At 42.2% G+C, this 25,553-nt stretch overlaps 1 protein-coding gene and 1 pseudogene across 6 annotated transcripts; one reads left to right on the forward strand and one right to left on the reverse strand.

Annotated features, from left to right (window-relative positions):
* Positions 1 to 1,859: 1,859 nt before the first annotated feature.
* On the reverse strand, positions 1,860 to 7,255 carry LOC135563770 (cytochrome P450 2F3-like; annotated as a pseudogene).
* Positions 7,256 to 17,391: 10,136 nt separating this feature from the next.
* lztfl1 (leucine zipper transcription factor-like 1) lies at positions 17,392 to 25,313 on the forward strand. 6 transcript variants are annotated; one of them, XM_029626927.2, is made up of 10 exons: positions 17,392 to 17,595; positions 18,497 to 18,621; positions 18,796 to 18,990; positions 20,721 to 20,778; positions 21,042 to 21,113; positions 21,228 to 21,293; positions 22,074 to 22,151; positions 22,608 to 22,784; positions 23,918 to 24,021; positions 24,136 to 25,313. In XM_029626927.2, exons 1-10 carry the CDS (start codon positions 17,593 to 17,595, stop codon positions 24,212 to 24,214), a joined length of 957 nt encoding a protein of 318 aa, XP_029482787.1. In that variant the 5' UTR covers positions 17,392 to 17,592; the 3' UTR covers positions 24,215 to 25,313. The 6 variants fall into 6 exon arrangements, with proteins under 6 accessions (XP_029482787.1, XP_029482788.1, XP_064863240.1 ...); XM_029626928.2 differs by having other exon boundaries at positions 22,626 to 22,784; XM_065007168.1 differs by having other exon boundaries at positions 22,074 to 22,133.
* The last annotated feature ends 240 nt before the right edge of the window (positions 25,314 to 25,553 follow it).

Below are 25,553 nucleotides of genomic sequence, written 5' to 3' on the forward strand. Positions count from 1 at the left end.
AAGAATTAGCAGAAAGACGCATTCCAAATTAAAACGGTACATCACTTTTCCTCTCTACCCGACCACCATGTAATCTACAAATTACTTTTAACTAAATCATTTTAAACATACGGTACATTTTGGTACATTCACTCCCTGTCATGGTTTTCTCACAATTTCTGAGAATCAGTATAGTAATCACATGCAGGCAGTGGTTTCATCTGTTATTTCTAAAGGGGAATAAAACACAGAATAGGCAAATACATGAAAAGAGACAGAATGGGACAATTTTTTTGCTTTTGTTGTTGTCCTCTGACAACAAAAAAATCTGCAAACTTTGAACTGGTGCAAAATAAATTAAGTCTTGCCCACTACTGTTTTCATTCCTGAAACGGTCAAATGTATTTCATCAAGAGTGTTGTAGCGCCCTCTATAGACAGCATCTTGACCCTTCCGCTCAAAGTAGTAACGACAGGATCCACTCTATGTTGTCACAGGTAAAGGTCTAACACACATACAGGCTAGGATTGATGCCATCTATTTACAAATGAGTGTGCTATTTAAGATGCAATTGTATCTACTACCTGAAAATGTAATATAGATATGAAATAATTTGAACCCTCCATCACCTCCCTACTCTATTACAGTACACTCTGGTAGAGACCTAATTTGACTTACATATGGCGCAACAAATCTGTCTTGATCACAAGAACGTCCTCCACAAATGTGCACTCCCAGAGCATAGATAAAGAATACAAAAACAGTTATTTACCATGAAACAATAAAATGACATTTGTCTAGTTTTGACCTCAGTTTGTAGAACTCAGGTCAGTCACACTAACAGCCTTGTCAAACCAAATAGCTAGAGATAGCAAACCAAAAGTTTCTAGAATTGTGTCATGTGACAGACTCAGTATAGTCAATCAAAGTACAGTTGGTCTGTAGTTCACCAAATGTAGTTATCTAAACAATACAACACAATTCAGCAGTGACCTGCCAGCCAGCTCCTCAAACCGAGACTAGTGTCACCTGGGTCCCATACCATAAAGTGTGATAACTCACCTTGCTTGAATGTAGATGGGAAACATCTTGGCTTCTGTGACTGAGTGGCAGAGTGATGTTGAGAGTGGGACAGGGACACTGAGTGGTCACGTTATGAAGCATCTGATTCAGGGGCCTACCAGTAACCTTGCGCTGCCCATTAGCTAAATTGAATTATAGATAGACACAAGAGGAAAGGGGAGCATTTGGCTTCTATAGGATCCTGCAGAAACAAAATGTACATTGATATCAACAGACTTCAAAGAAAAGAGGCAAGGAGGGAGGCCGAATTAACTTTGACAAACTTTTTATTTCGTTCACATGGAGTCAAATGGGAATGAAAGAACACATGTTGTTCTATTTATGTAACATATACTTTTTTTAGCATCAGATAAACAACAGATAAGGATTTTCCAATCTGCAACAAAAAGTTCATCTCAGGGGCCTGTAAAAGGGTCACAGATCACAGAATTAGCTGTGGTTGATAAAATACCTTCAATGTGCTTCTCTGAGCCATTTAGAAAAATAGGGCAGCGCAATATGCGTACACACATCATGAGGTCAACATGTCATGTAATAGGCCTAATGTACACTATTTTTATTTACCCTAATGTATTGTCATGAACATGTCATCCTTGAACAATTACACAAATTCAATGACAAAGTTTTATAAAGACCCTCAATGAAGATAAAGGAGGTCATGTTCTTTTGTTTTAAGTTAATGTTTGTTTTTTTGTTATTGGTAATGAAAATATATCGTATAAAGCAGTATATATTACTCGCAAATTGTGTAATGATTCTCGTTGGTGGGAGGAGAGGAGGACCAAAATGCAGCATGGTAAGTGTTCATCATATTTTAATAGAAAAACTGAACACTACACAAAATAACAACAAAGAGAAAACAAAACAGTTCTGCCAGGTGAACCAGACACTAAACAGAAATTAAACACCAACAACCAAAAAGCAGGAAAACAGGCTACCTAAGTATGATTCTCAATTAGAGACAACGAACGACACCTGCCTCTGATTGAGAACCATACTAGGCCAAACACACATACTAGGCCAAACACACAAATATAACAACATAGAAAAAAGAACATAGACTACCCACCCCAACTCACGCCCTGACCAACCTAACACAAAGACATAAAAAAGAAACTAAGGTCAGAACGAGACAAATTGCTCATACTGTATATACAGAAACATAGTGTAGTATTTCTTTCTGATTAAAAAAAGAAGAAGAAAGCTAGAGAAAGAGTCAAAAATAATAACATCTGAGATTAAATCTGATTGAATGTGATGCATCCTATAACTAAGTAACATGTGGCATCATCACCTAGCTCAACCCCCATACACATTGACTTAGTTGCTGAGACATAAAGACACTGATTACACTGGTTCCTGGACCTCCTGACTGACAGTTGGCCTGACCAATCTGTCTTCAACTCACATTAAATTGCACTGGCATAAATACTCAGCATACACTACATTACTGTCTGGTCCACTCAGCATACCTGCTCCCCAATCCTCACTCCTGACCCACCTGAACTGACCAGGAAAAACTCCAGGCCTTCATTATTAAAGGAGATACACTTCACAGAGCTCAAAAGGTAAGGAATACAGTTAAGGGCTTACTTGGTACATCTATTTCATCATACCCATCTAGTGTGGTGGTTGACAGGAAAAAAAAAATTTAAACAGCTGATGTTGCCAATAATTTTGCAGATTTTCTTTTACAAAGGAAATGTATTTACTGAGCGATAATGTAAACACCCATTCTTCCAAACATGCTATTGTCCAATGGATTGATGATCATATTATGAGCAAAAAAAAACAGATATTTTAATCTACAAATGGTGTCAGTAAGAGGAGGTGTTAAACCTATTGAAGTCATTACCCGATGGTAAATCTACAGGTTATGATCTTATGGACAATTTTTTTTACTTCGCTATGCTGCTCCCCAGATTACAGCTCCACTGAAATACATATTTAATTGGTCACTGGAAAAGGGAACATTTGCAAATGTATGGAAGCACGCTAAACTGTCCAATCCCAAAAGACAGCAAAAAAAATTACTCCTGCCAATAATCGACCAAATAGTCTACTCCCTTCACTCAGTCAGATATTGGAAGATATTGTGAGAAGACAAATATGGGAGTACATGGAAAAGAATGATCTGATTACAGCCCATCAGCATGCTTATCGCAAAAAAAACATTCCACTATCACTGCATTGGTTGACATGACTGACCAGTGGCTCAATGCTATGGATAATGGCAAGTTTGTACTATTTTTAGATTTTAGTACAGCATTTGATTTAGTGGATCATGAAATAATTTTGACAAAATGATTGCATTATGGGTTTAAGGAGGTAGCATTGAGTTGGGTACAGTCATATCAACCAGACAGGAAACAGTCCACCTTATCAATGGGTCCTTTTCTTTCCCTCCTGCTTTAAACTGTGGAATACTGCAAGGCTGCCTTGGGCCACTTCTTTACATATATACCAATGACCTTCCTTATGCCTTATCTGAAACTCAAGATACTATATTTGCAGATGATACTACAATTTATACAGCAAGACAATCGGTTCAATAGGTACAGCAAGCTCTACAATTAGATCTGGGAAATATCAGGGAGTGGGTTTGCCGTTAGAAATTCGTTTTGAACACCAAGAAAACCAGGGTTATGTTCTGTCTGTTCCGCCAGGAAAAGGCCAACACAGCATAGGATACAACTAGGTATGTGGGGAGTACAAATTGAGGAATTGGCAGCATGTCACGTTCATCATAACAAGGAGACCAAGGGGCAGCGTGATAAGAATACATTCTTCTTTAATGAAAGAGAACCACTGAACAAAGTATACAAAACGACGTGACGCTATAAGACACGTGTGCTGACAGGCAACTACACATAGACAATAACCCACAAAACCAAAATTGCAACCTAAATAGGATCCCCAACCAATTCAGGCCACCATAGACCTACATATACCTAGACATACCAAAACCCCATCGAATACAAAAAAACCTAGACAAGCAAAAACACACATCAACCTCGTCACACCCTGACCTAACCAAAATAACAAAGATGACTAAAGTCAGGGCGTGACACAAGAAACCAAGCTACTAGGAAGGCAGTTGTCTAGCTGCATATCATGGTCATCTCAAATTACTAATCTATGTAAAAAAATATATATATATTAAAACAGCATGCATTTTCATAAGGATAGCTAAATATTTCCCGGGAAAGATTCTTAAGGAAACAGCACAAGCTTTATTTGAGAGTTAGGTGAACTACTGTTCTGTGGTCTGGAGAAATGCATCAAAGATAAATTAGGAGGCTGCAGATTGCACAGAACAAAGCAGCAAGGATTGTTATAAGGTGGCGATATGGTTCTTCTGTTGTAGTCATGCTCAATACTCTTGGTTGGTCATCAGTCAACAAGATAATTGAAAAAAACATGAATATTATTCAATCATAAAGTATCTGTTATGAATAATGAATGTTATTTAAGCATAAACAGTGGTGGAAAAAGTACTCAATTGTCATACTTGAGTCAAATTAAAGATGCCTTAATAGAAAATGACTCAAGGAAAAGTGAAAGTCACCTAGTAAAATGTTACTTGAGTAAAAGTATACAAGTATTTATATTAAACTATCCAGATGGCACATTTTTCCTGTATTTTATTGGCAGATAGCCAGGGGCTCACTCCAATACTCAGACAATTTACAAACGAAGCATTTGTGTTTAGTGTGCCAGATCAGAGCCAGTAGGGATGACCAGGGATATTCTCTAAGTGTGTGAATTGGGCCATTTTCCTGTCAAAATGTAACAAGTACTTTTGGGTTTCAGGGAAAATGTATGGAGTAAAAAGTACATTATTTTCTTTAGGAATGGCAAAAATATGAAGAGTAAAATACAGATACCCCCAAAAAACTACTTAAGTAGTACATTAAAGTTTCTTAACTAAAGTACTTTACACCACTGCAAATTTTATTCACAACAGTACTCAGTTGGTAAGGGACAGACATTCAGTAAATACTAGAAATGGATTGTCCACCATCAATGTGTTATCCAGACAGAAAAGAGAAATGGGCAAAATAACATTTTGAGTTAGAGCAATAAAGAAATTGAATCATTTATCTGAGCAAACCAGAAACATATCAATTCAAACAATAGTTTAGAATCATTTGAAAACAATAAATTGGAAGGTTGTGCGGGACTATGGTAGATGAAGGAATCAATCTATCTTTTCAGACTTAAAGTATTTGTGGTCAATACGTCAGTGTATTATACTGTATGTGAAAATGTGATCTTATTATAAATTGTATTTTAATGTTTAAGGACTCTTGGAAGATTAGTCCAAATGGGGACTAAAAGAGATCCTAATAAAATCAAACATGGTTAGAAAAAAAGAAACCACCTGTCCAACACAAGCATTTCGCTACAATGTGTATGTGACCAATACAATTTTATTTGATTTTTGATCTCCCCGTCATCTTCACACCTCCTCCTCCTGAGTGAGCCTCCTATTTTGCAGCCGCCTGGTCAGCGGCGGGTAGCAATGAGCTGGTAGTGGCGCGGCACATTAGCGAAGCTGCTGAATTCTGGGCTTAGGTTAATGTTGTCAGGTCCTCCAGGGCAGAAGGAGAAACGCTGCAGCAGAGATACAAGGAACAAAAAGATCTCCATACAAGCCAGAGACTCCCCCACACAGGCACGCTTACCTGCAGAGAAGGCCAAGAAGGCTGGGTTCTTCTGGAAGTTTACTTTCTGATACAGAAAGTGATCAGGGTTGAAGGTTGTGGGCGTGACCCAGTGGTCCTGGTCTCTTAGTACAGAGTGAATCATGGGAATTATCACTGTGCCCTGAGGGATATTGTACCCTCGAAATGAGATATTCTTGGTGGCGTAGTGCGGGATGTTGAACGGGATGATGTCCAGGAAGCGCTGCACCTCAAGGATGACAGCGTCTGTGAAGAGAAGGGACTTCCTGTCCTCCATCTGGGGAATGCGTTGTTGTCCAATGACTGTGTCAATCTCCTGCTGCATGTGCACCTGAATTTTGGGGAATTTGATGAGCACTATGAGGGCGTATCTGAGAGTGGTGCTGGTGGTCTCTGTTCCTGCCAGATAGAGGTTCAAGACTGTGGACACCAGGTTCTCATAATGGAACTCAGAGGAGGACACATCCTTCTCCTGGTTGAGTTTGGTAAGGAAGCAGTCTATGAAGTCTCTAGGGTTACCTGGGTCCATGGTGCTCATGGATCTTTTTCATCACAAAACCTCTCAGCTCGTCCACCTGGCCGAACACAACTTGCTGCCGACCAGGCAGGCGTTCCATCAGCCAGGGGAAGATGTTGTAGAGCTGTCCCCAGGGGGTGCTTCCAAAGCGCAGTATGGCTGAGAGGATGTTGAGCAAGTGCAGGAAGTTGTCATCCTCGTAGCCAAAGCGCTGGCCGAACACCAGGGAGCAGATGACGTTGGACACGGTGCGACTCAGGAAGGGGTGGGGGTCAAAGGGCATAGCTTTAGTGTCGTCTAGACTGTCTATGAGATGTTGGCTCTCCTCCTGTATCCACTCTTCCATTCTCTTACGGCCCATCCCAAAGTCTCTCAGTGTGGTCAGGGTGAAACGACGCAGCTTGCGCCAACGCTCCCCGTTACTGATGGCCAGGCCGTATCCCCTGGTATCTCGGACCAGAAAGGGGATGGGAGCTCGTCCTATGAAGTCCTCAGCCTGGTCCACCAGAGCCTCCTTGACTGCCTCGTACCCCACCAGCACCACAGCCCGCTGGCGCCCCAAATACACTGTCATCACTGGCCCATACACACCACTCCACTTGGTGAGCGTCTTGAAGGGGGCCTGTTTGTCCATCTGAAGCAGGTTGCCTAGCAGCGGCAGAGCGTGGGGTCCGGGGGGTAGACGGATATGTCTCTGTCTCTGTCTCCTCAGCAACCACAGTAGAACCAACACCAGGCCGCCCAACACCACGCTACTACACATCTCCATTACTCCGGCAGGCAAAACAACAACGTGGCTTGTTCTTCTTTATTCTTTTTTAACCCACCTCTTTTATCTACACCTCTCTTTAGTGTTTTCCTTCTCTCAGTGCAGCAGTGGCTGTCTGTCACTGTTGCATGCCTGACTGTGTGTGTGTGTGTTGAAGATGTTTGCAGAGATAAGGGGGTGTGTTGAAACTTGTCTGGGACAGAGGTAAACAACAGATCAAATGATTGGCTGACAGGCAGTCGATGCCTCCTTGTTCGGGCGGTGTTCGGTGGTCGACGTCATCGGTCTTCTAGCCATCGCTGATCCATTTTCGATTTGTTTTTTCTCGTTTTCCCATACACCTGGTTCTCATTTCCCTCATTATGTGTTGTGTATTTAACCCTCTGTTCGCCCCATGTCTTTGTGTGGTATTGTTTATTGTAGTGCTTGTGCACATTTTGTTTGACTGGTGCGCGTCGGGTTATTGTGCCCATACTTTGTATTTTGTATGCCGTTGGTTTTACTATTAAACTGCTCCGGCTATTATCAAGTTCTGCTCTCCTGCATCTGACTTCTCTGCCACCAGATACGCACCCCTTACAGCTGCTGACATCACAATCACGTGACTGCACCTTGACCCCCAACCAATTTATGCTTCTCAGGCCAATGTAAACAAGGCAGATGACAGTGCAGAAAACCAATAAGAGTGGAAAGGACTGATATCTAATACTGTGTCTGTCTAGGTTTTAAAGTGTTATTTTTATTAAACGGAATACAACAAGGATAATAACAACCATAAACTGAGGAAGATGTACTTGACAATATTCTGTGGCGTACAGCAGGTCAGCCACCAGGGAGAGACTAGTCGAGGCCTGGTGACAGAAGGAGTGTACATCACGAGGCGACGACACCATCTGCTGGATGTGCCAGGTCTCGACGGGCTCTCAGGCCACGACTAATTGGGGCTGATTGGGAGATGGTGAGTAATCAAGGGCTGATTGCTCACCAGCTGTGCAAGTCCCATAAAGCTGACAGAAGGGCAGCACACAGGGGAGAGTTGGGGGAAAAAAAGGACTCCCGTAGGGTTGGGGACGGTTGCAGAGATATGAGGAGGGAGTTGAGTTTTTGTCCCTGACAGGCTACAGCAAGACCCGGAGCCCAGAAGACGGTATCCTGGAGAGGGTCTCATGGGGGAGACCTATCCTTTTCTTTTTGATTTATTATTTAAATAAACACCCTTGAAACTGAGCTAATCCTACTGTCCGTGTCTGATCTGTGTAAACATCTTGACCAAACCCCCTGGTCTGCCACAATTCAAAAAGACATACACACATACAACACATTTTGACAATACAAATCAAATTGTATTAGTCACATGCGCCGAATACAGACCTTACAGTGAAATGCTTACCTACGAGCCCCTAACCAACAATGCAGTTTAAAAAAATAAATATGAGTAAAAGTAACACGTAAATAACAATAGCTTGACTATACACGGGGGTACATGTACAGAGTCAATGTGCGGGGGCACCGGTTAGTTGAGGTAATATGTACATGTAGGTAGAGTTATTAAAGTGACTATGCGTAGATGATAACAGAAAGCAGTGGTATAAAAGGGTGGGGGCAATGCAAGTAGTCTGGGTAGCCGTTTGATTAGATGTCCTATGGCTTGGGGGTAGAAGCTGTTTAGTAGAAGCCTCTTGGACATAGACTTGGCGCTCCGGTACCGCTTGCCATGCATTAGCAGAGAGAACAGTCTATGACTAGGGTGGCTGGAGTCTTTGACAATTTTTAGGGCCTTCCTCTGACACCGCCTGGTATAGAGGTCCTGGATGGCAGGAAGCTTGGCCCCAGTTATGTACTGGGCCGTTCACACTACCCTCTGTAGTGCCTTGCGGTCGGAGGCCGAGCAGTTGCCATACCAGGCAGTGATATAACCAGTCAGGATGCTCTCGATGGTGCAGCTGTAGAACCTTTTGAGAATCTGAGGGCCCATACCAAATCTTTTCAGTCTCCTGTGGCGGAATAGGTTTTGGAATAGGTTTCTTGCCATCTTCACGACTGTGTTGGTGTGCTTGGACCATGTTAGTTTGTTGGACACCAAGGAACTTGAAGCTCTCAACCTTCTCCACTACAGCTTCGTCGATGAGAATGGGGGCATGCTCTGTCCTCTTTTTCCTGTAGTCCACAATCATCTTCTTTATTTTGATCACTTTGAGGGAAAGGTTGTTGTCCTGGCCCCACACAGCCAGGTCTCTGACCTCCTCCATATAGGCTGTCTCGTCATTGATCAGGCCTACCACTGTTGTGTCATTGGCTAACATAATGATGGTGTTAGGGTCATGCCTGGCCGTGCAGTGAACAGGGAGTACAATGAGTGAACAGGGAGTACAGGAGGAGACTGAGGAGGCACCCCTAAGGAGCCCCTGTGCTGAGGATCAGCGTGGCGGATGTGTTGTCACCTACCTTTACCACCTGGGGGTGGCTGTCAGGAAGTCATGGCGGGTATCTGTATGGCTTGTTTTTGTGGCTGAGCTCTGCCTAATCGCCCAACATTCGTCCCCGACCTCACTAAGTCCCCACAGCAATGTTCCATCTAGTGAATGCCTTTCCAGGAGAGTGGAGGCTGTTACAGCAGCAAAGAGGGGACCAACTCCGTATTAATGCCCATGATTTTGGAATGAGATGTTCGATGAGTGGGTATCCATGTACTTTTGGTCATGTAGCGTATTATAAAATAGGATTGGTGGAGTTACAGTTGAAGTCGGAAGTTTACATACACTTAGGTTGGAGTCATTAAAACCAGTTTTTTTTTTTTTACCCCTTTTTCTCCCCAATTTCGTGGTATCCAATTGTTTAGTAGCTACTATCTTGTCTCATCGCTACAACTCCCGTACGGGCTTGGGAGAGACGAAGGTTGAAAGTCATGCGTCCTCCGATACCCAACCAAGTCGCACTGCTTCTTAACACAGTGCCATCCAACCTGGAAGCCAGCCGCACCAATGTGTCGGAGGAAACACCGTGCACCTGGCAACCTTGGTTAGCGCGCACTGCGCCCGGCCCGCCACAGGAGTCGCTGGTGCGCGATGAGACAAGGATTTCCCTACCGGCCAAACCCTCCCTAACCCAGATGACGCTAGGCCAATTGTGCATCGCCCCACGGACCTCCCAGTACTTTGTAGATTATTGCATGGTATGCAGAGGGAGGTGTTTAGTCCCAGGGTCAGCTTATTGATGAGCTTTGAGGGCACTATGGTAGCTGAGCTGTAGTCAATGAATAGCATTCTCACTAAGGTGTTCCTTTTCTCCAGGTGGGAAAGAGCAGTGTGGAGTGCAAAAGAGATTGCATCATCTGTGGATCTGTTATGGCGGTATTCAAATTGGAGGTTTCTGGGATAATAGTGTTGATGTCAGCCATGACCAGCCTTTCAAAGCACCTCATGGCTACAGATGGTTATTTAGGCAGGTTACCTTAGTGTTCTTGGGCACAGGGACTATGGTGGTCTGCTCAAAACATGTTGTTATTACAGACTCGGACAGGGAGAGGTTGAAAATGTCAGTGAAGACACTTTCCAGTTGGTCAGCGCATGCTCGCTGTACACATCCTGGTAATCTGTCTGGCTCTGCGGCCTCATGAATGTTGACCTGTTTAAAGGTCTTACTCACATTGGCTGATGAGAACGTGATCACAGTCTTCCGGACCAGCTGGTGCTCTCATGCATGTTTCAGTGTTATTTTCCTCGAAGCGAGCATAGAAGTAGTTTAGCTCGTCTGGTACGCTCGTGTCACTGGGCGGCTCTCGGCTATGCTTCCCTTTGTAGTCTGTAATGGTTTGCAAGCCCTGTCACATTCAATGAACATCAGAGCCGGTGCAGTATGATTTGATCTTAGTCATGTATTGACGCTTTGCTGTTTGATGGTTCGTCGGAGGGCATAGCGGGATTTCTTATAAGCTTCCAGGTTAGAGTCCCGCTCCTTGAAAGCGGCAGCTCTAGCCTTTAGCTCAGTGTGGATGTTGCCTGTAATCCATGGCTTCTGGTTGGGGTATGTACCTATGCTCACTGTGGGGAGGACGTCATCGATGCACTTATTGACTGAAGTGGTGTACTCCTCAATGCCATCGGAGGAATCCCGGAACATATTCCAGTCTGTGCAAGAAAACAGTCCTGTATCTTAGCATCTGCTTCATCTGACCACTTTTTTTATTGATCGAGTCACTGGTGCTTCCTCCTTTAATTTTAGATTGTAAGCAGGAATCATTACTATATGAAATGTCATGGGGACAATCAATTATAAGATAAGCAGACTATGCATATGGAACTTTTTGCCCTCATAGTATTGTGTATTCATTTTATTTCATATAATTCAATAACAATTGCTTTCTAAAAAAATAGGCCTACTGAGATTCCCAGCACCATTGCTCAGAATCTCAGACATTCTTTAATACTGTTTTTTGGTTTCTAGTGGCAATTGTACTTTCTAAGATTAATTTGGTGCCTAACAAATTGTATAAACAGGTTCAGTATTAGAAAGAACTTTGTTTTTAAATATTAATATTTCACAGAGCAGCAGTGTTGTTTTGTTAATTGAGGGAATATGAACATTGAGGTCACCCAAGACGATAATTTTGGGGTTAATTAGTACTTTGATGGAATGATGGTAAAGCCCGTCTTGAACCTGTAACCAAAATGAAACTACTGTCAGACAGTACCAAAACCTATGCATTAGGCCTATATCCTCTTCATTACAGAACCTGCATTTTGAATCTTGCTTAAAACCTGTTAGGGGGCAGTATAGGGGGCAGTATTTTCACGTTCAGATGAAAAGCATGCCCAGAGTAATCTGCCTGCTACTCAGGCCCAGAAGCTAATATATGCATATCATTAGTATATTTGGAACACTCTGAAGTTTCTAAAACTGTTTGAATGATGTCTGTGAGTATAACAGAACTCATATGGCAGGCGAAAACCTGAAATACCCAACCAGGATGTGGGAAATCCTCAACACGGAGGCCCCAACAGGGTTGCGTAGTAAGTCTCTTCTTGTACTCCCTGTCACCCACAACTCCAACACCATCATCAAGATTTTTTATGACACAACGGTGGTAGGCCTGATCACCAATGACGATGAGACAGCCTATAGGGATTAGGTCAGAAACCTGGTAGTGTGGTGCCAGGACAACAACCTCTCCCTCAACGTGGACAAGACAAAGGAGCTTATCGTGGACTGCAGGAAATGCAGGGCCGAACACCATTCACATCGAGAGCTTCAAGTTCATCGGTGTCGACATCGCTAAGGCCCTATCCTGGTCCAAACACACCAACACAGTCATGAAGAGGGCACGACAAAGTCTCTTCTCCCTCAGGAGGCTGAAAAGATTTGGCATGGGCCCTTAGATCCTGAAAACGTTATACAGCTGCACCATTGAGAGCATATTGACTGACGGCATCACTGCACCGCATGGTGCTACAGAGGGTAGTGCGTACGGCCCAGTACATCACTAGGGCCGTACTCCCTGCCATGCAGGACCTCTACACCAGGCAGTGTCAGAGGAAAGCCCTAAACATTTAAAGACTCCAGCCACCTAAGTAATAGACTGCTCTCTCTGCTACCACATGGCAAACAGTGCCGGATTGGGACCAATAGGCATCTGAACAGCTTCAACCCCCAAGCCATTAGACTGCTAAATAGTTAACATTTTGACTCTATGCACACACACTGGACTCTACACACACATACCCACACATAGGGTGCGTTTGAAAATTCACACTGGTTATCTACTCCCGATTTCGGAGCACTCTCGTCTGAGTGTGCCGGAGCGCAGAATAACAGAAGCATTTACAAACAGGCAACATCCATTGAATATGCAAAAACATCAGCAAAAAAAAAAAAATCAATTCTTGCCAGCAGGACAGTTACAGTCACCAACGCTCTAGATAACATGAAAACAGCATAACCGGCTCTGCTAGGGTGAGTAAAATGGTCAGAGTGAGGTGTTCTTTCTTTTGTGTCTAGCCAGTTAGCTTGGGTGCTTGACTGCTGTTCTGAGGTCAGAACTCTTGGATTAGTGTGCACTCAGAACGCTCCGACAGCGAAATGCTCTGAATTTACTGATGGACAATCTGACAATGCTCTGAATTTACAAACACCCAGAGCAAACTCTGAGCACACTCTGGCACTCCAGGGTGAATTTCAAATAAAATCAAATTGTATTGGTCACACACTCGCAATAACATCTGCTATCCATGTATCGAAATGCTTGTGCTTCTAGTTCCGACAGTGCAGCAATATCTAAGTAATCTAACAATTCCACAACAACTACCTAATACACACAAATCTAAGTAAAGGAATGGAATAATTATCTGTATTATCTATCCTGTTGCCTAGTCACTTTACCCCTACCTATATATCTCCATTTCCTCATACCCCTGCACATTGACTCTGTACTGGTACCCCATGTCTCCATTCGGAAAGTATTCAGACCCTTTGACTTTTTCCACATTTTGTTACGTTACAGCCTTATTGTAAAATGGATTAATTGTTTTTTTCCCTTCATCAATCAGCACACAATACCCCATAATGACAAAGCAAAAAATGTTTTTTAGAAATGTTTGCAAATGTACAGTACCCGTCAAAAGTTTGGACATACCTACTCATTCAAGGATTTTTCTTTATTTTACTATTTTCTACATTGTAAAATAATAGGGAATACCTCAACTATGAAATAACACATGGAATCAAGTAGTAACCAAAAGTGTTAAACAAATTAAAATATTTTATATTTGAGATTCTTCAAAGTAGTCCCCCTTTGCCTTGACAGCTTTGCACACTCCTGGCATTCTCTCAACCAGCTTCCTGGAATGCATTTTAATTAACAGGTGTGCCTTGTTAAAAGTTCATTTGTGTCACACCCTGATCTGTTTCACCTGTCTTTGTGCTTGCCTCCCCCCCCTCCCCCCTCCAGGTGTCGCCCATCTGCCCCATTATCCCCGTGTATTTATACCAGTGTTATCTGTTTGTCTGTTGCCAGTTTGTCTTGTCTCATCAAGCCTACCAGCGGTTTCCCGTACTCCTGTTTTCGCTCGTCTCTTTTCTAGTTTTTCCGCTTTTGATCAATCTGCCTGCCCTGACCCTGACTGCTGTTCTGTACCTTTCGGACTGCTCTGGATTACTGACCTCTGCCTGCCCTTGACCTGTCGTTTGCTTGCCCACTGTTTTTGTAATAAACTTTTGTTACTTCGAACTGTCTGCATCTGGGTCTTATCCTGAGGTCTGATAAGTTTGTGGAATTTCTTTCCTTCTTAATGTGTTTGATTCTCTCAGTTGTGTTGTGACAAGGTAGGGGTGGTATACAGAAGATAGCCCTATTTGGTAAAAGACCAAGTCCATATTATGGCAAGAATAGCTCAAATAAGCAGTCCAGCATTACTTCAAGACATGAAGGTCAGTCAATCCAGAACATTTCAAGAACAGAGTTCAGGTAACAGATATATCTCAACATCAACTGTTCAGAGACTGTGTGAATTGCTGCAAAGAAACCACTACTAAAGGACACCAATAATAAGAGACTTGCTTGGGCTAAGAATAAACATTAGATCTGTGGAAATCTGTCCTTTGGTCTGATGAGTCCAAATTTGAGATTTTTGGTTCCAACCGCCATGTCTTTGTGAGATGCAGCGTAGGTGAACGGATGATCTCTGCATGTGTGGTTCCCACCGTGAAGAATGGAGGAGGAGGTGTATTAGAGCAATTCAATTCCTTTATGTTTTAATACCCAATTAAATTAAACACTGTCAATTCATATGGATTTGTAAGACCCTTATTCTATAATAATGGACAGAGCCCAGTCTTAAAGTCAGAGTTTATTCACGAGAGTACTGAATACGATACAGTTTACCACAGGTTATAAACTGAAAATGACGTCATTAGTTTCAGCACCAACCTGTGCCATCTCCGTTCCAGTACAAAGGCTGTATCTCAAGCCTTCCCGCATCCTTCTCCCTACCAATTTAATATAATTTACGAGCCAAGGTCTTCTCGTGTAGATAAGCATTCTAGCCAGTCTGAAGATATCGTTCATTCATTCCTACCAAGGAACAGACAGTCATTGTTGTAACTCTTGACCACATTCACACACATTATATTCAGTACTGGGATAAAGAAAGAAAACTCATACATATACAGCAACATAATAGTATTCTGATTAGTCAGTCCTGATTGAAATATATACATAATTATAGTCATCATTGATAAAAATTCCCTTAACAAGGTGTGATGGTGCTTTGCTGGTGACTGTCCATGATGTATTTAGAATTCAAGGCACACTTAACCAGCATGGCTACCACAGCATTCTGCAGCGTTACGCCATCCTATCTGGTTTGCACTTAGTGCCACTATCATTTGTTTTTCAACAGGACAATAACCCAACACACCTCCAGGCTGTGTAACAGCTATTTGGCCAAGAAGGAGAGTGATGCATCAAATGACCTGGCCTCCACAATCACCTGAGCTCAACCCTATTGAGATCATTTGGGATGATTTGGACCGCAGAGTGAAGGAAAAGCAGCCAACAACTCATTCAAGACTGTTGGAAAAGCATTCCAGGTGAAGCTGGTTGAGAGAATGCCAAGAGTGTGCACAGCTGTCATCAAGGCAAAGGGTGGCTACTTTGAAGAATCTACAATATAAAATACCTTTTGATTTGTTTAACACTTTTTTGGTGACTACATGATTCCATATGTGTTATTTCATTGTCTTCACTATTATTCTACCATTTAGAAAATAGTAAAAATAAAAAAATAGTAAAAATCCTTGAATGAGTAAGTGTGTCCAAACTTTTGACAGGTACTATATATATATATATATATATATAAACTGAAATTTACATAAGTATTCAGACACTTTTCTCAGTACTTTGTTGAAGGACCTTTGGCTGCAATTACAGCCGTGAGTCTTCTTGGGTATTACGCTACAAGCTTCGCACAACTGTATTTGGGGAGTTTCTCCCATTCTTCTCTGCAGATCCTCTCATACTCTGTCAGGCTGCACAGCTATTTACAGGTCTCTACAGAGATGTTTGATCGGGTTCGTCCGGACTCTGACTGGGCCACTCAAGAACATTCAGAGACTTTCCCAAAGCCACTCCTGCATTGTCTTGGCTGTGTGCTTGGATTGTTGTCCTGTTGGAAGGTGAACCTTCGCCCCAGTCTGAGGTCCTGGGTGTTTTCATCAAGGATCTCTCTCCTTAGCTCTGTTCATCTTTCCCTCGATCCTGACTAGTCTCCTAGTCCCGGCCACTGAAAAAAAAATCCACAAGTCATGATGCTAACACCACCACCATGCTTCACCATAGGGATGGTATTGGCCAGGTGATGAGCGGTACCTGGTTTACTCCAGATGTGACGCTTGGCATTCAGGCCAAAGTGTTCAATCTTGGTTTCATCAGACCAGAGAGTGTTGTTTTTCATGGTCAGAGTCCTTTAGGTGCTTTTTGGCAAACTCCTAGCGGGCTGTCATGTGCATTTTTACTGAGGGGTGGCTTCCGTCTGGCCACTCTACCACAAAGGCCTGATTGGTGGAGACCTTCAGAGATGGTTGTCCTTCTGGAAGGTTCTCCCATCTCCACAGAAGAACTCTGGAGCTCTGTCAAGAGTGACCATCGGGTTCTTTGTCACCTGCCTTATCAAGGCCCTTCTCCCCTGATAGTTCAGTACGGCCGGATGACCAGCTCCAGGAAGAGTCTTGGTGGTTCCAAACTTCTTACATTTAAGAATGATGGAGGCCACTGTGTTCTTGGGGACCTTCAATGCTGCAGAAATGTTTTGGTACCCTTCCCCAGATCTGTGCCTCGACACAATCCTGTCTCGGAGCTCTATGGAAAATTCCTTCGATTTCATGGCTGGGTTTTTGCTCTGACATGCACTGTCAACTGTGGGACCTTATATAGACAGGTGTATGCCTTTCCAGATCATGTCCAATCACTTGAATTTACCACAGGTGGACGCCAATGAAGTTGTGAAACATTTCAAGGATGATCAATAAAAACAGGATGCACCTCTGAGCTCAATGTCGAGTCTCATAGCAAAGGGTCTGAATATTTATGTAAATAAGATATTCAAGTTTTTTTTTTTTTAAATAAATTTGCAAACATTTATAAAAACTGTTTTCGCTTTTTCATTATGCGGTATTGTGTGTGGATTGATGAGGAAAACAATTCATGAATACATTTTAGAATATGGCTCTAACGTAACAAAATGCGGAAAAAGTGAAGTGGTCTGAATACTTTCCGAATGTACTGTATAGCCCCTCGAGTCATTTAATAGAATGCATAGAACTAGAAATGCTAACCCAACAAGGAACTTGTTCTATGGTTGAACGTGCTCCATGGTTACCAACGCAATGACGCTTTTCCGTATCCAAGACATCTCCAGCGCTGAAGAGGCGAGCTAGCTGATATAATATTTTCAGATATCACCGTCAATAAACATAGACAGTTAAACGCGTTGTGTAACTATTCGTTTGTCTAGCCAGTTAACATAACAATTAGCAGTAAAAGATTCGGGTGTTTGGCGTCAACAATGGTGAGTACATTAGCAAGCTAAGCTACTTTAGCCCAGCTAACGTTAGCTAGCTAGCTTATGTATCTAGTAACATGATATGGCCAGCTTGCTGGTGTGGATTTAGCAAGGGATCAAATCAAATTGTAATTCGGCGCATGTGACGAATACAACTGGTGTAATGTTAGATTTAACCGTGAAATTATTGCTTACGAGCCCTTCCCAACGATGTAGAGTTAAAAAAATATTAATAAAAAAAAATAGTAGCTAACACAAGAGGAATACAATACCCAAGAATTGAGCTATATAGTTACGAGTACCAAATCAATGTGTAAGCGGTATTTGAGGTAGATATATACATGAGTCATGTCATGAAGGCAGGGTAAAGTGACTAACGACGTTAACGTTAGGCATCAGGAGACAGAGACTCGAGTAAAATAAAGAACAGAGTAGCAGCATTATGCTTTGTGACGTCTAGTGCGCGAACAATCTCTGTAGTCGATGCGGTCGTCTGCACGGATAGTTAGCTTGCTGACGTTAGTTTAGTCAGTGGGTAAGAAATTGTAAACATTCGCTAGCTAGACCTCTAGAATGTACTATGGCGTTTCCATGACGACGCAGCGCTGCATGCTAATTAGCTAGAGTTTCCACTAATTGCCACAGTCAAAATGGACTATATCGTAAAAATTCAGGAAAACTTAAATGAGCTATTTGGTCTTAATTTAAGGTTAGGCATAAGGTTAGCAGTGTGGTTAAGAATGGGGTTAGGATTAAAATCCCATTTGAAGTAGAGAAATTGTTCGATATTGTGCTTGAAACAGTAATTTAACCTGAAGAGGGCCACAACCACAGATCCGTCTTCTAGTTTATGTTACTTAGCTGGAAATTGACATCCATCCCTGCCCCTCTTTCTATCTCCTTGAAGGCTGAGTTTGGTTTCAATGAGCACCATCAGAATGAGGCCATCAACTACATGCGCTTTGCACGCTCCAAGAGGATCATCAGACTCAAGACCATTGACTCCTGCTTCGAGGACCTTAAAGACAGCAGGTGTTGTATCACACAATTTTAGTTTTAAAAAAAAATCACAGCTAGCCAACAATGTTTGTTAGAGGAATGCAAGTCTGTCTTTTTAGGACAGCTTTGACGGGTATTTGTGTGTATCTCCAAAGAAGAAGTTCCCCCACAGGGAGAAAGAGTTATTCTATTTATATTCTATTATAGGCTAGTGGAGGAGACATTCACAGTGGACGAGGTGCGGGACATGCTGGACGGGCTGCAGCTGGTTGTGCGAGGGGAGGTGGAGACAGAGCTCATCAACACGGCCCACACCAATGTGCTGCTGCTTCGGCAGCTCTTCTCCCAGGCTGAAAAGTTCTACCTCCGTCTGCAGACTGACATATCGGAGCTGGAGAACAGGTAGGCTGTGGGGAGGGGTGGGATGGCTCGGAAGTGGACTGTGGGGATGAGGGGGGGCTTCAAGGACAGGCTGAAGCCCATTTTGCGGCTCAGTTGGTAGAGCGTGGCGCTTGCAACGCCAGGGTTATGGGTTCGATTCCCACGGGGAACCAGTACAAAAATGTATGCACTCCTAACTGTAAGTTGCTCTGGATAAGAGCATCTGCTTAGTGACTAAAATGTAAAAGAGTAGGTAGTACTGAGAATTAGGGAGTGTATGTGAAGGTATATTTCAGTTTAACATTGGAAACTAGCTGGTGGCTCAATGAATCTCAATAGCGCACTTCCTAAATCTAAATTCAGACTTAAGGCTATTGAAGCAATTACGCAATGGGTTAATAGCGGTTTCTCTCACTTCACTACACTTTTCCCCCAACAATACAATGAAGTGGGTGGGTGAGGTTAAAGACCCTTCCCTCACACTCACTGCTTTACTCTGAGGATGGATCTGAACTTGTTACTGGGGCACAGGAACATGCCACTTTGAAATGTATAACATGGCTCTGTGATGTGGAGTACATTTCCAGGCCGAGGGACTGTTAATGGGTCTTTTAGAGAGGGAGGGGAAAGCCATTCCTTTTACAGTCCCAACTTTTTGATGTTGAAAAACTGACAGTCTATCAGCAATGTAGAATGGAGACAGTGAATACATGGCAAATTGTATTAGAGAGACCATTTTCGTACTTTACGAACAAAACTTACGAACTGATTTGCCTTTAAGGATATTGTGAGGTTGTTGTGAGATTGGTACATGAGTGTGAGGGAATGAGAGATATTGGTTTAATTAAATTTTTCTAACAATTTGGGTCTTCGTTTGTATTTGCCATCTAACATCTGCTGAATTGAGAATATTAACCAGCTGTGTTTAAACTACATTTGACCTTTATTACACCTATGACACCAGTCATAGTACAAAAACAAAACATACAAAATCAAGCCTATGCTTTTGTGTTTCTATTATGTCTACAGTTTTAATTTTTTTAATTTGACCTTTATTTAACCAGGCAAGTCAGTTAAGAACAAATTCTTATTTTCAATGACGGCCTAGGAACAGTGGGTTAACTGCCTTGTTCAGGGGAAGAACGACAGATTTGTACCTTGTCAGCTCGGGGGTTTGAACTTGCAACCTTCCGGTTACAAGTCCAATGCTTTAACCACTAGGCTACCCTGCCGCCCCCAGTCACTCAATAAGATGACTTACCAAGCCCCTGAAGGTGTTCCGTAGGCCTCAATCCTATGTGGCTGTTAGCAGGGTGTCAGAAGCAGGGAATACGCCCATAGTAGCCAAAGAGCTACATGCATTCTGCAGCTTTTTCAAACCACATATAAGCGTGTAGCGGGGTGCTTTGTTTATCACAGACATTTATTTAAACTATCTTCAGGAGGATAACAATTGTGTTTTATTTTTCTTCTTAAAGATACATACAGTAACTGCCAGGTGGCTGCTTCCCTGTACTCTACGTCAAATGTTTTGCACAATGTTATTATGTTGATCTCTTTCATAAAGAAACATGCTAAGCTGTTAGGCCAGTTGTCCCCTACTTTCAGAAGCCCAATGAGTCAGTACACTCAATGAAACTCACTTTATGGTATCAAACATTATGTCATTACTCTGGTTCGTTTATAAGCTATACATGTGCCTAAAAGTATAAAATGTTCTAATCTCCTTTGCTCTTTTTCATTTTCTACAGAGAGTTGTTAGAGCAAGTGGCTGAGTTTGAGAATACTGAGTTTAAAAACCCAAATAAGGTAAGTGCCCAACCACTTTGAACTATTTCCCCTTTATAAAAAATAAGTGTGCATGTATTACATGTTTAGGGTTAGGGCTGAAATGTTGCACTTTCATAAAATACACAGCACTTGAATCGTATCACAATTGGAAATGGCAGACCTTTTTTAGTGAATGTTTTAAGTCCATGTTATCAAGGTAATGGACAGCTGACAACATATATTGATGCCATTTATTGATGGGAGAGTATGTGCTCACTTACATGCCTTACTTCCTTACCCAGACTAACCAAGAAATTAGCAAGCCCAAGTTAGCACCGCTGAATGAAGGTGGGGTATCTGAACTTCTCAACAAGGTAAGGTACTCAAACCTCATCTGGTAGTACAGATGTATTTTGTAATAGCACCAGCTCAGCAGCTATATCACCAGCCACCTCATCAACTGTTTCTTCACATTGGTTTTTCATCAGGAGATATCAAGGCTACAAGAGGAAAATAATAAGCTCAAAGGCAGGCTCCGGACTTTGGAAACCCAGGTACCTTACACATCTGAATCCATAAAGTGTATTTCTGATTGACATGTTCTTACTTAGTTATGACGTTGCTTATCAATGGTGTGGTACTGTAGATTTGGACATAATTTTGTCAAGTTCTGTACCTGATCACTTCCATGATCATGATTAGTTTATAATGGCACGACAATATTCACCTGAATGACTCCTGATTTCCTAGTAACCACAGAACAATCATGAGCTGCTTGTCTGCTGGAGTGGAATGGATAGCCAACCAACTGCCTGGTTGGTTATTTGGGTAGCTATTTCCTCGGAGAGGTGTTTGGAAGGGGCTCCTTTTCATTTTGAAGTGCATTTTGAAGTCGTCATTAATGTACATAAGTAATCAAATAAAAAATAATATGCATAGTCTGGAATCCGTGTGTGTAAACTGCGTATTGAGGATTAACATATTCAGGATTTCCATTAAAATGTTGGCAGTGCCATACTCCTAAAATAAACAAATGAAAGACACTGTACTGTAGCAAGCTAGCTATCTGGCTAGAATAGCCTGCTATGTTACTAACTAAGTAAGTTATGTTCTAGTACTCTAGCTATTGCCATTCCAGCTGACAATCAGAGCTTGCATTTCAGAGCAGAGCGTCCAGAGTGAATTTACGAACACACCCTTTAATGCACTCTACTTATTGTAACTTTTGACATCATTGTAATTGTGCTCATGTTTCCACCTGACCTTGCTAATTGAATGATCGTATCACTTATATGTTGGTATCACTTATATGCAGTATACTGATTGTTTTTCAGGCCATGGGTGCGTTGGATGAGAAGACCAGGGCGGAGAGAGCTCTCAAAGACTTGCAGAAGGTCAAGGGGGAACAGCAAGTACTGTAGCACCATAAGGGCCATGGGTTCAAGGTTTTGGGTTAACAATATAACAAACAAATCTGGTTCAAAAGACCATAGAATGACAACTGCACTTAACTTTTCAGTAGTATTTCCTGTTTACTTTATGATTTTTGTGCATTGTATAATTTTTTTCTTTTTAGTGAAGTTGTCCACATGCTGGACTTGTGTATATGATGTGTTGAAACTTTTGTCCTGCTTTTTTTCTGAACGATTACTATTATTTAATTTGCTTTCATGGAAATCAACTGGTATGTATCAATCTGACCCTATGCTTTGTGTGTTGAATATATGTCAATCTGAGTGTGCATCTCAAATGGCACCCGATTCCCATAGAGCTCTGGTCAAAAGTACTGCACTGTATAGGGAAAAGGGGGCCATTTTGGAACACGCATAAAAGTTCACCCACTGACATGCTGTGTGTTTCTCCCCAAGATGGCCACCCGTTCTCAGGAGATCACTAGTCTGGAGGACACGGTGGCAGCACTGCAGGAAGACTACCAGAAGTCCCTGAGTGTCAACGCTGCCTCCCAAAGAGACCTGCAGGACAACCTGGTGTCTGCCAAACATGACCTGCTCAGGGTACAGGAACAACTGTCCCTGGCAGAGAAGGTACGTGCTTGGCCCGTACCCTATACTGGTACCTACCTGATGCGTTTCACATAAATCCTGCATTGATTTCAACCAATGGACAATTGTGTGAACTTCAGTCTCAAAATACAGTGTTTCCGGAAAGTATTGACTTTTTCCACATTTTATTACGTTACAGCCTTATTCTCAAATTGATTAAATATGTATTTTCCTCATCAATCTACAAACACTACCCCATAATGACAAAGTGAAAACAGGTTTTTAGAAATGTTTGCAATTTTTAAAAATTATTTACATAAGTATTCAGACCCTTTGCTATGAGACTCGAAATTGAGCTCGGATGCACTGTTTCCATTGAAAGGCACACACCTGTCTATATAAAGTCCCACAGATGGCAGTACATCTTAGAGCAAAAACCAAGCCATGAGGTCAAAGGAATTGTCCGTAGAACTCCAAGACAGGATTGTGTCGAGGCACAGATCTGGAGAAAGGTACCAAAACATTTCTGCGGCATTGAAGGTCCCCAAAAATACAGCGGCCTCCATCAGTCTTAAATGGAGAACCACCAAACCTGCTCCAGAGCGCTCAGGACCTCAGACTGGGGCGAAGGTTCACCTTCCAACAGGACAACGACCTTAAGCAGACAGCTAAAACAACACAGGAGTGGCTTCGAGACAAGTCTATGAATGTCATTGAGTGGCCCAGCCACAGCCGAGACTTGAACCAGATCGAACATCTCTGGAGAGACCTGAAAATAGCTGTGCAGTGACGCTCTCCATCCAACCTGACAGATCTTGAGAGGATCTGCAGAGAAGAATGGGAGAAACTCTCCAAATCACTATAATCACTGCCAAAGGTGCTTCAACAAAGTACTGAGTAAAGGGTCTGAATTCTTATGTAAATGTTTTTATTTTTAATACATTTGCAATTTCTAAAAACCTGTTTTTGCTTAGTCATTATGGGGTATTGTGTGTAAATTCGTGAGCAGGAAAAACAATTTAATCCATTTTAGAATAAGGCTGTAACGTAACAAAAAGTTAAAGGGGGTGAATACTTTCCGAATGCACTGCATCTGGAGTTATCATTTGAGCTATGGACCCAATTGTATATCTGCCATTTCGAGGTTATCATGCAATCGAGTTTTGTGTGTGTAGGAGCTGGACCGGAAGTTCCAACAGACTTCTGCCTACCGCAACATGAAGGAGATCCTCACCAAGAAAAATGAGCAGATCAAGGACATCAGGAAACGGCTTTCAAAGTGAGTCGGTTGATTATTATACAAATTTGTTATGAATGACTGGTTGATTGAGATTCTTCTCCTGAAAGATGATTATGTTTGCAGTTCCTGTCTAACAACCTTCTCTGCTAACAGTTCCAATGTATCAATTCTAGATACGAGTCTGATGAATGAACCATTTGCATCACACAACAAGACACAAAATGGAGGTTAAAATACACGACAAGAGGGTAGAAATGGCCCAAAACCTGGGACTGTCACTCTGGAGAAGGTTTTTGCCCATTTACCATTTATTCTACCCCACTGCAGGAGCAGGTGCTTTGAACAAAACATTGAATTGAGAATATCACCTGTAGTTCAGAACCTTTCAGAAGAATTGTATCATCTCGCTGATCCAGCAGCTTTTGTAGTCATTGGCTTTAGGAGATGATTAAGGGTTGGGGGCTAATCGACAAGGGTTGGGGGCTAATCGACAGCCTCCTATGGTCAGTCTCACTGGGAGAAGAACCTTGAATGTCTTTGTCCCTCTGCTACTCCGTGCTGTCCCATATCTAGGAGCTGGAGCTTTGTGTGTTTAGTAGTAGGTTTTCCTCATTGCACTATGCAAGTACTTTCACGTCCTTTACTTGCTGTCTAAAATGGAGGCCTTCTGAATAGGAGAGATATGCTTGAAGCTCTGGTGCTGTCTATATCTGATGGCGATGGGTAACATTTTCCCATGACACCAATATAAATTATTGGCTCTTCTCAAGACTGTATAATCTTTTTCACCTATTTCTATGTAGCTGGGGTATCATGCAACATCTGTTTATATGTATTCAGCTGGCGGAATTGAGCTCCAAGTTTTAATGATCGTGAATAGACATGGCTAATGGTACATATTATGAATCGCAGCATAACATTCCAAAATATCTTGAGGGGAAGTTTTTGAGGGAAACGTTTACGTATGATTTGACATGTTTTCTTATTTTTCTTACAATTTTTATCCTGTTTTAGCATGTAAAAATGATTGGAACGATCAGAGGTTGGACCTAAGCAAATGTATAAGTACTTCCCTACACATATAGAATATTTTTATGGGAACAGTGAACTTTTTTGTCCTTAACCCTGATAATAGCCTGGTATCAAGGCATATATTGTATTCCGTCTGGTACCAGGCCAGAGGCATATGTGTGTAATATGACAAAAATTCTATGTTGCTGTCTTTGACGTAATGCTCTTGTAGAGTATGATACACGACCACCTATGTCATATTAGACGTGTATGTGTGATATGTTTGAATTGTTGTGGGGTAATAAAAGCTGTTACCAAAATGTCAGCTTCTTTCACATTTGTTCAAAGTACACCCTGGGACAGAATATAAAAGATGTGGGCCTGCAAGCAGCTATCAGTGTATCACACTACAATGAATGGGATGGGCCTGGATATGGGTGGTGGCAGTGCTGCCTTCTCTATGGGTCGCGGCAGGGTGCTGGGAGCGTGTGCAGCTCTGGCTGTAGCATCTGCTTCTGCAGGGCCCATGCTGGCTCGGGTCTGCTCATGGGCTGCAGAGA

This window comes from Oncorhynchus nerka, linkage group LG22, assembly GCF_034236695.1.
Source record: "Oncorhynchus nerka isolate Pitt River linkage group LG22, Oner_Uvic_2.0, whole genome shotgun sequence".
In the NCBI taxonomy this organism is placed as follows: Eukaryota; Metazoa; Chordata; class Actinopteri; order Salmoniformes; family Salmonidae; genus Oncorhynchus; species Oncorhynchus nerka.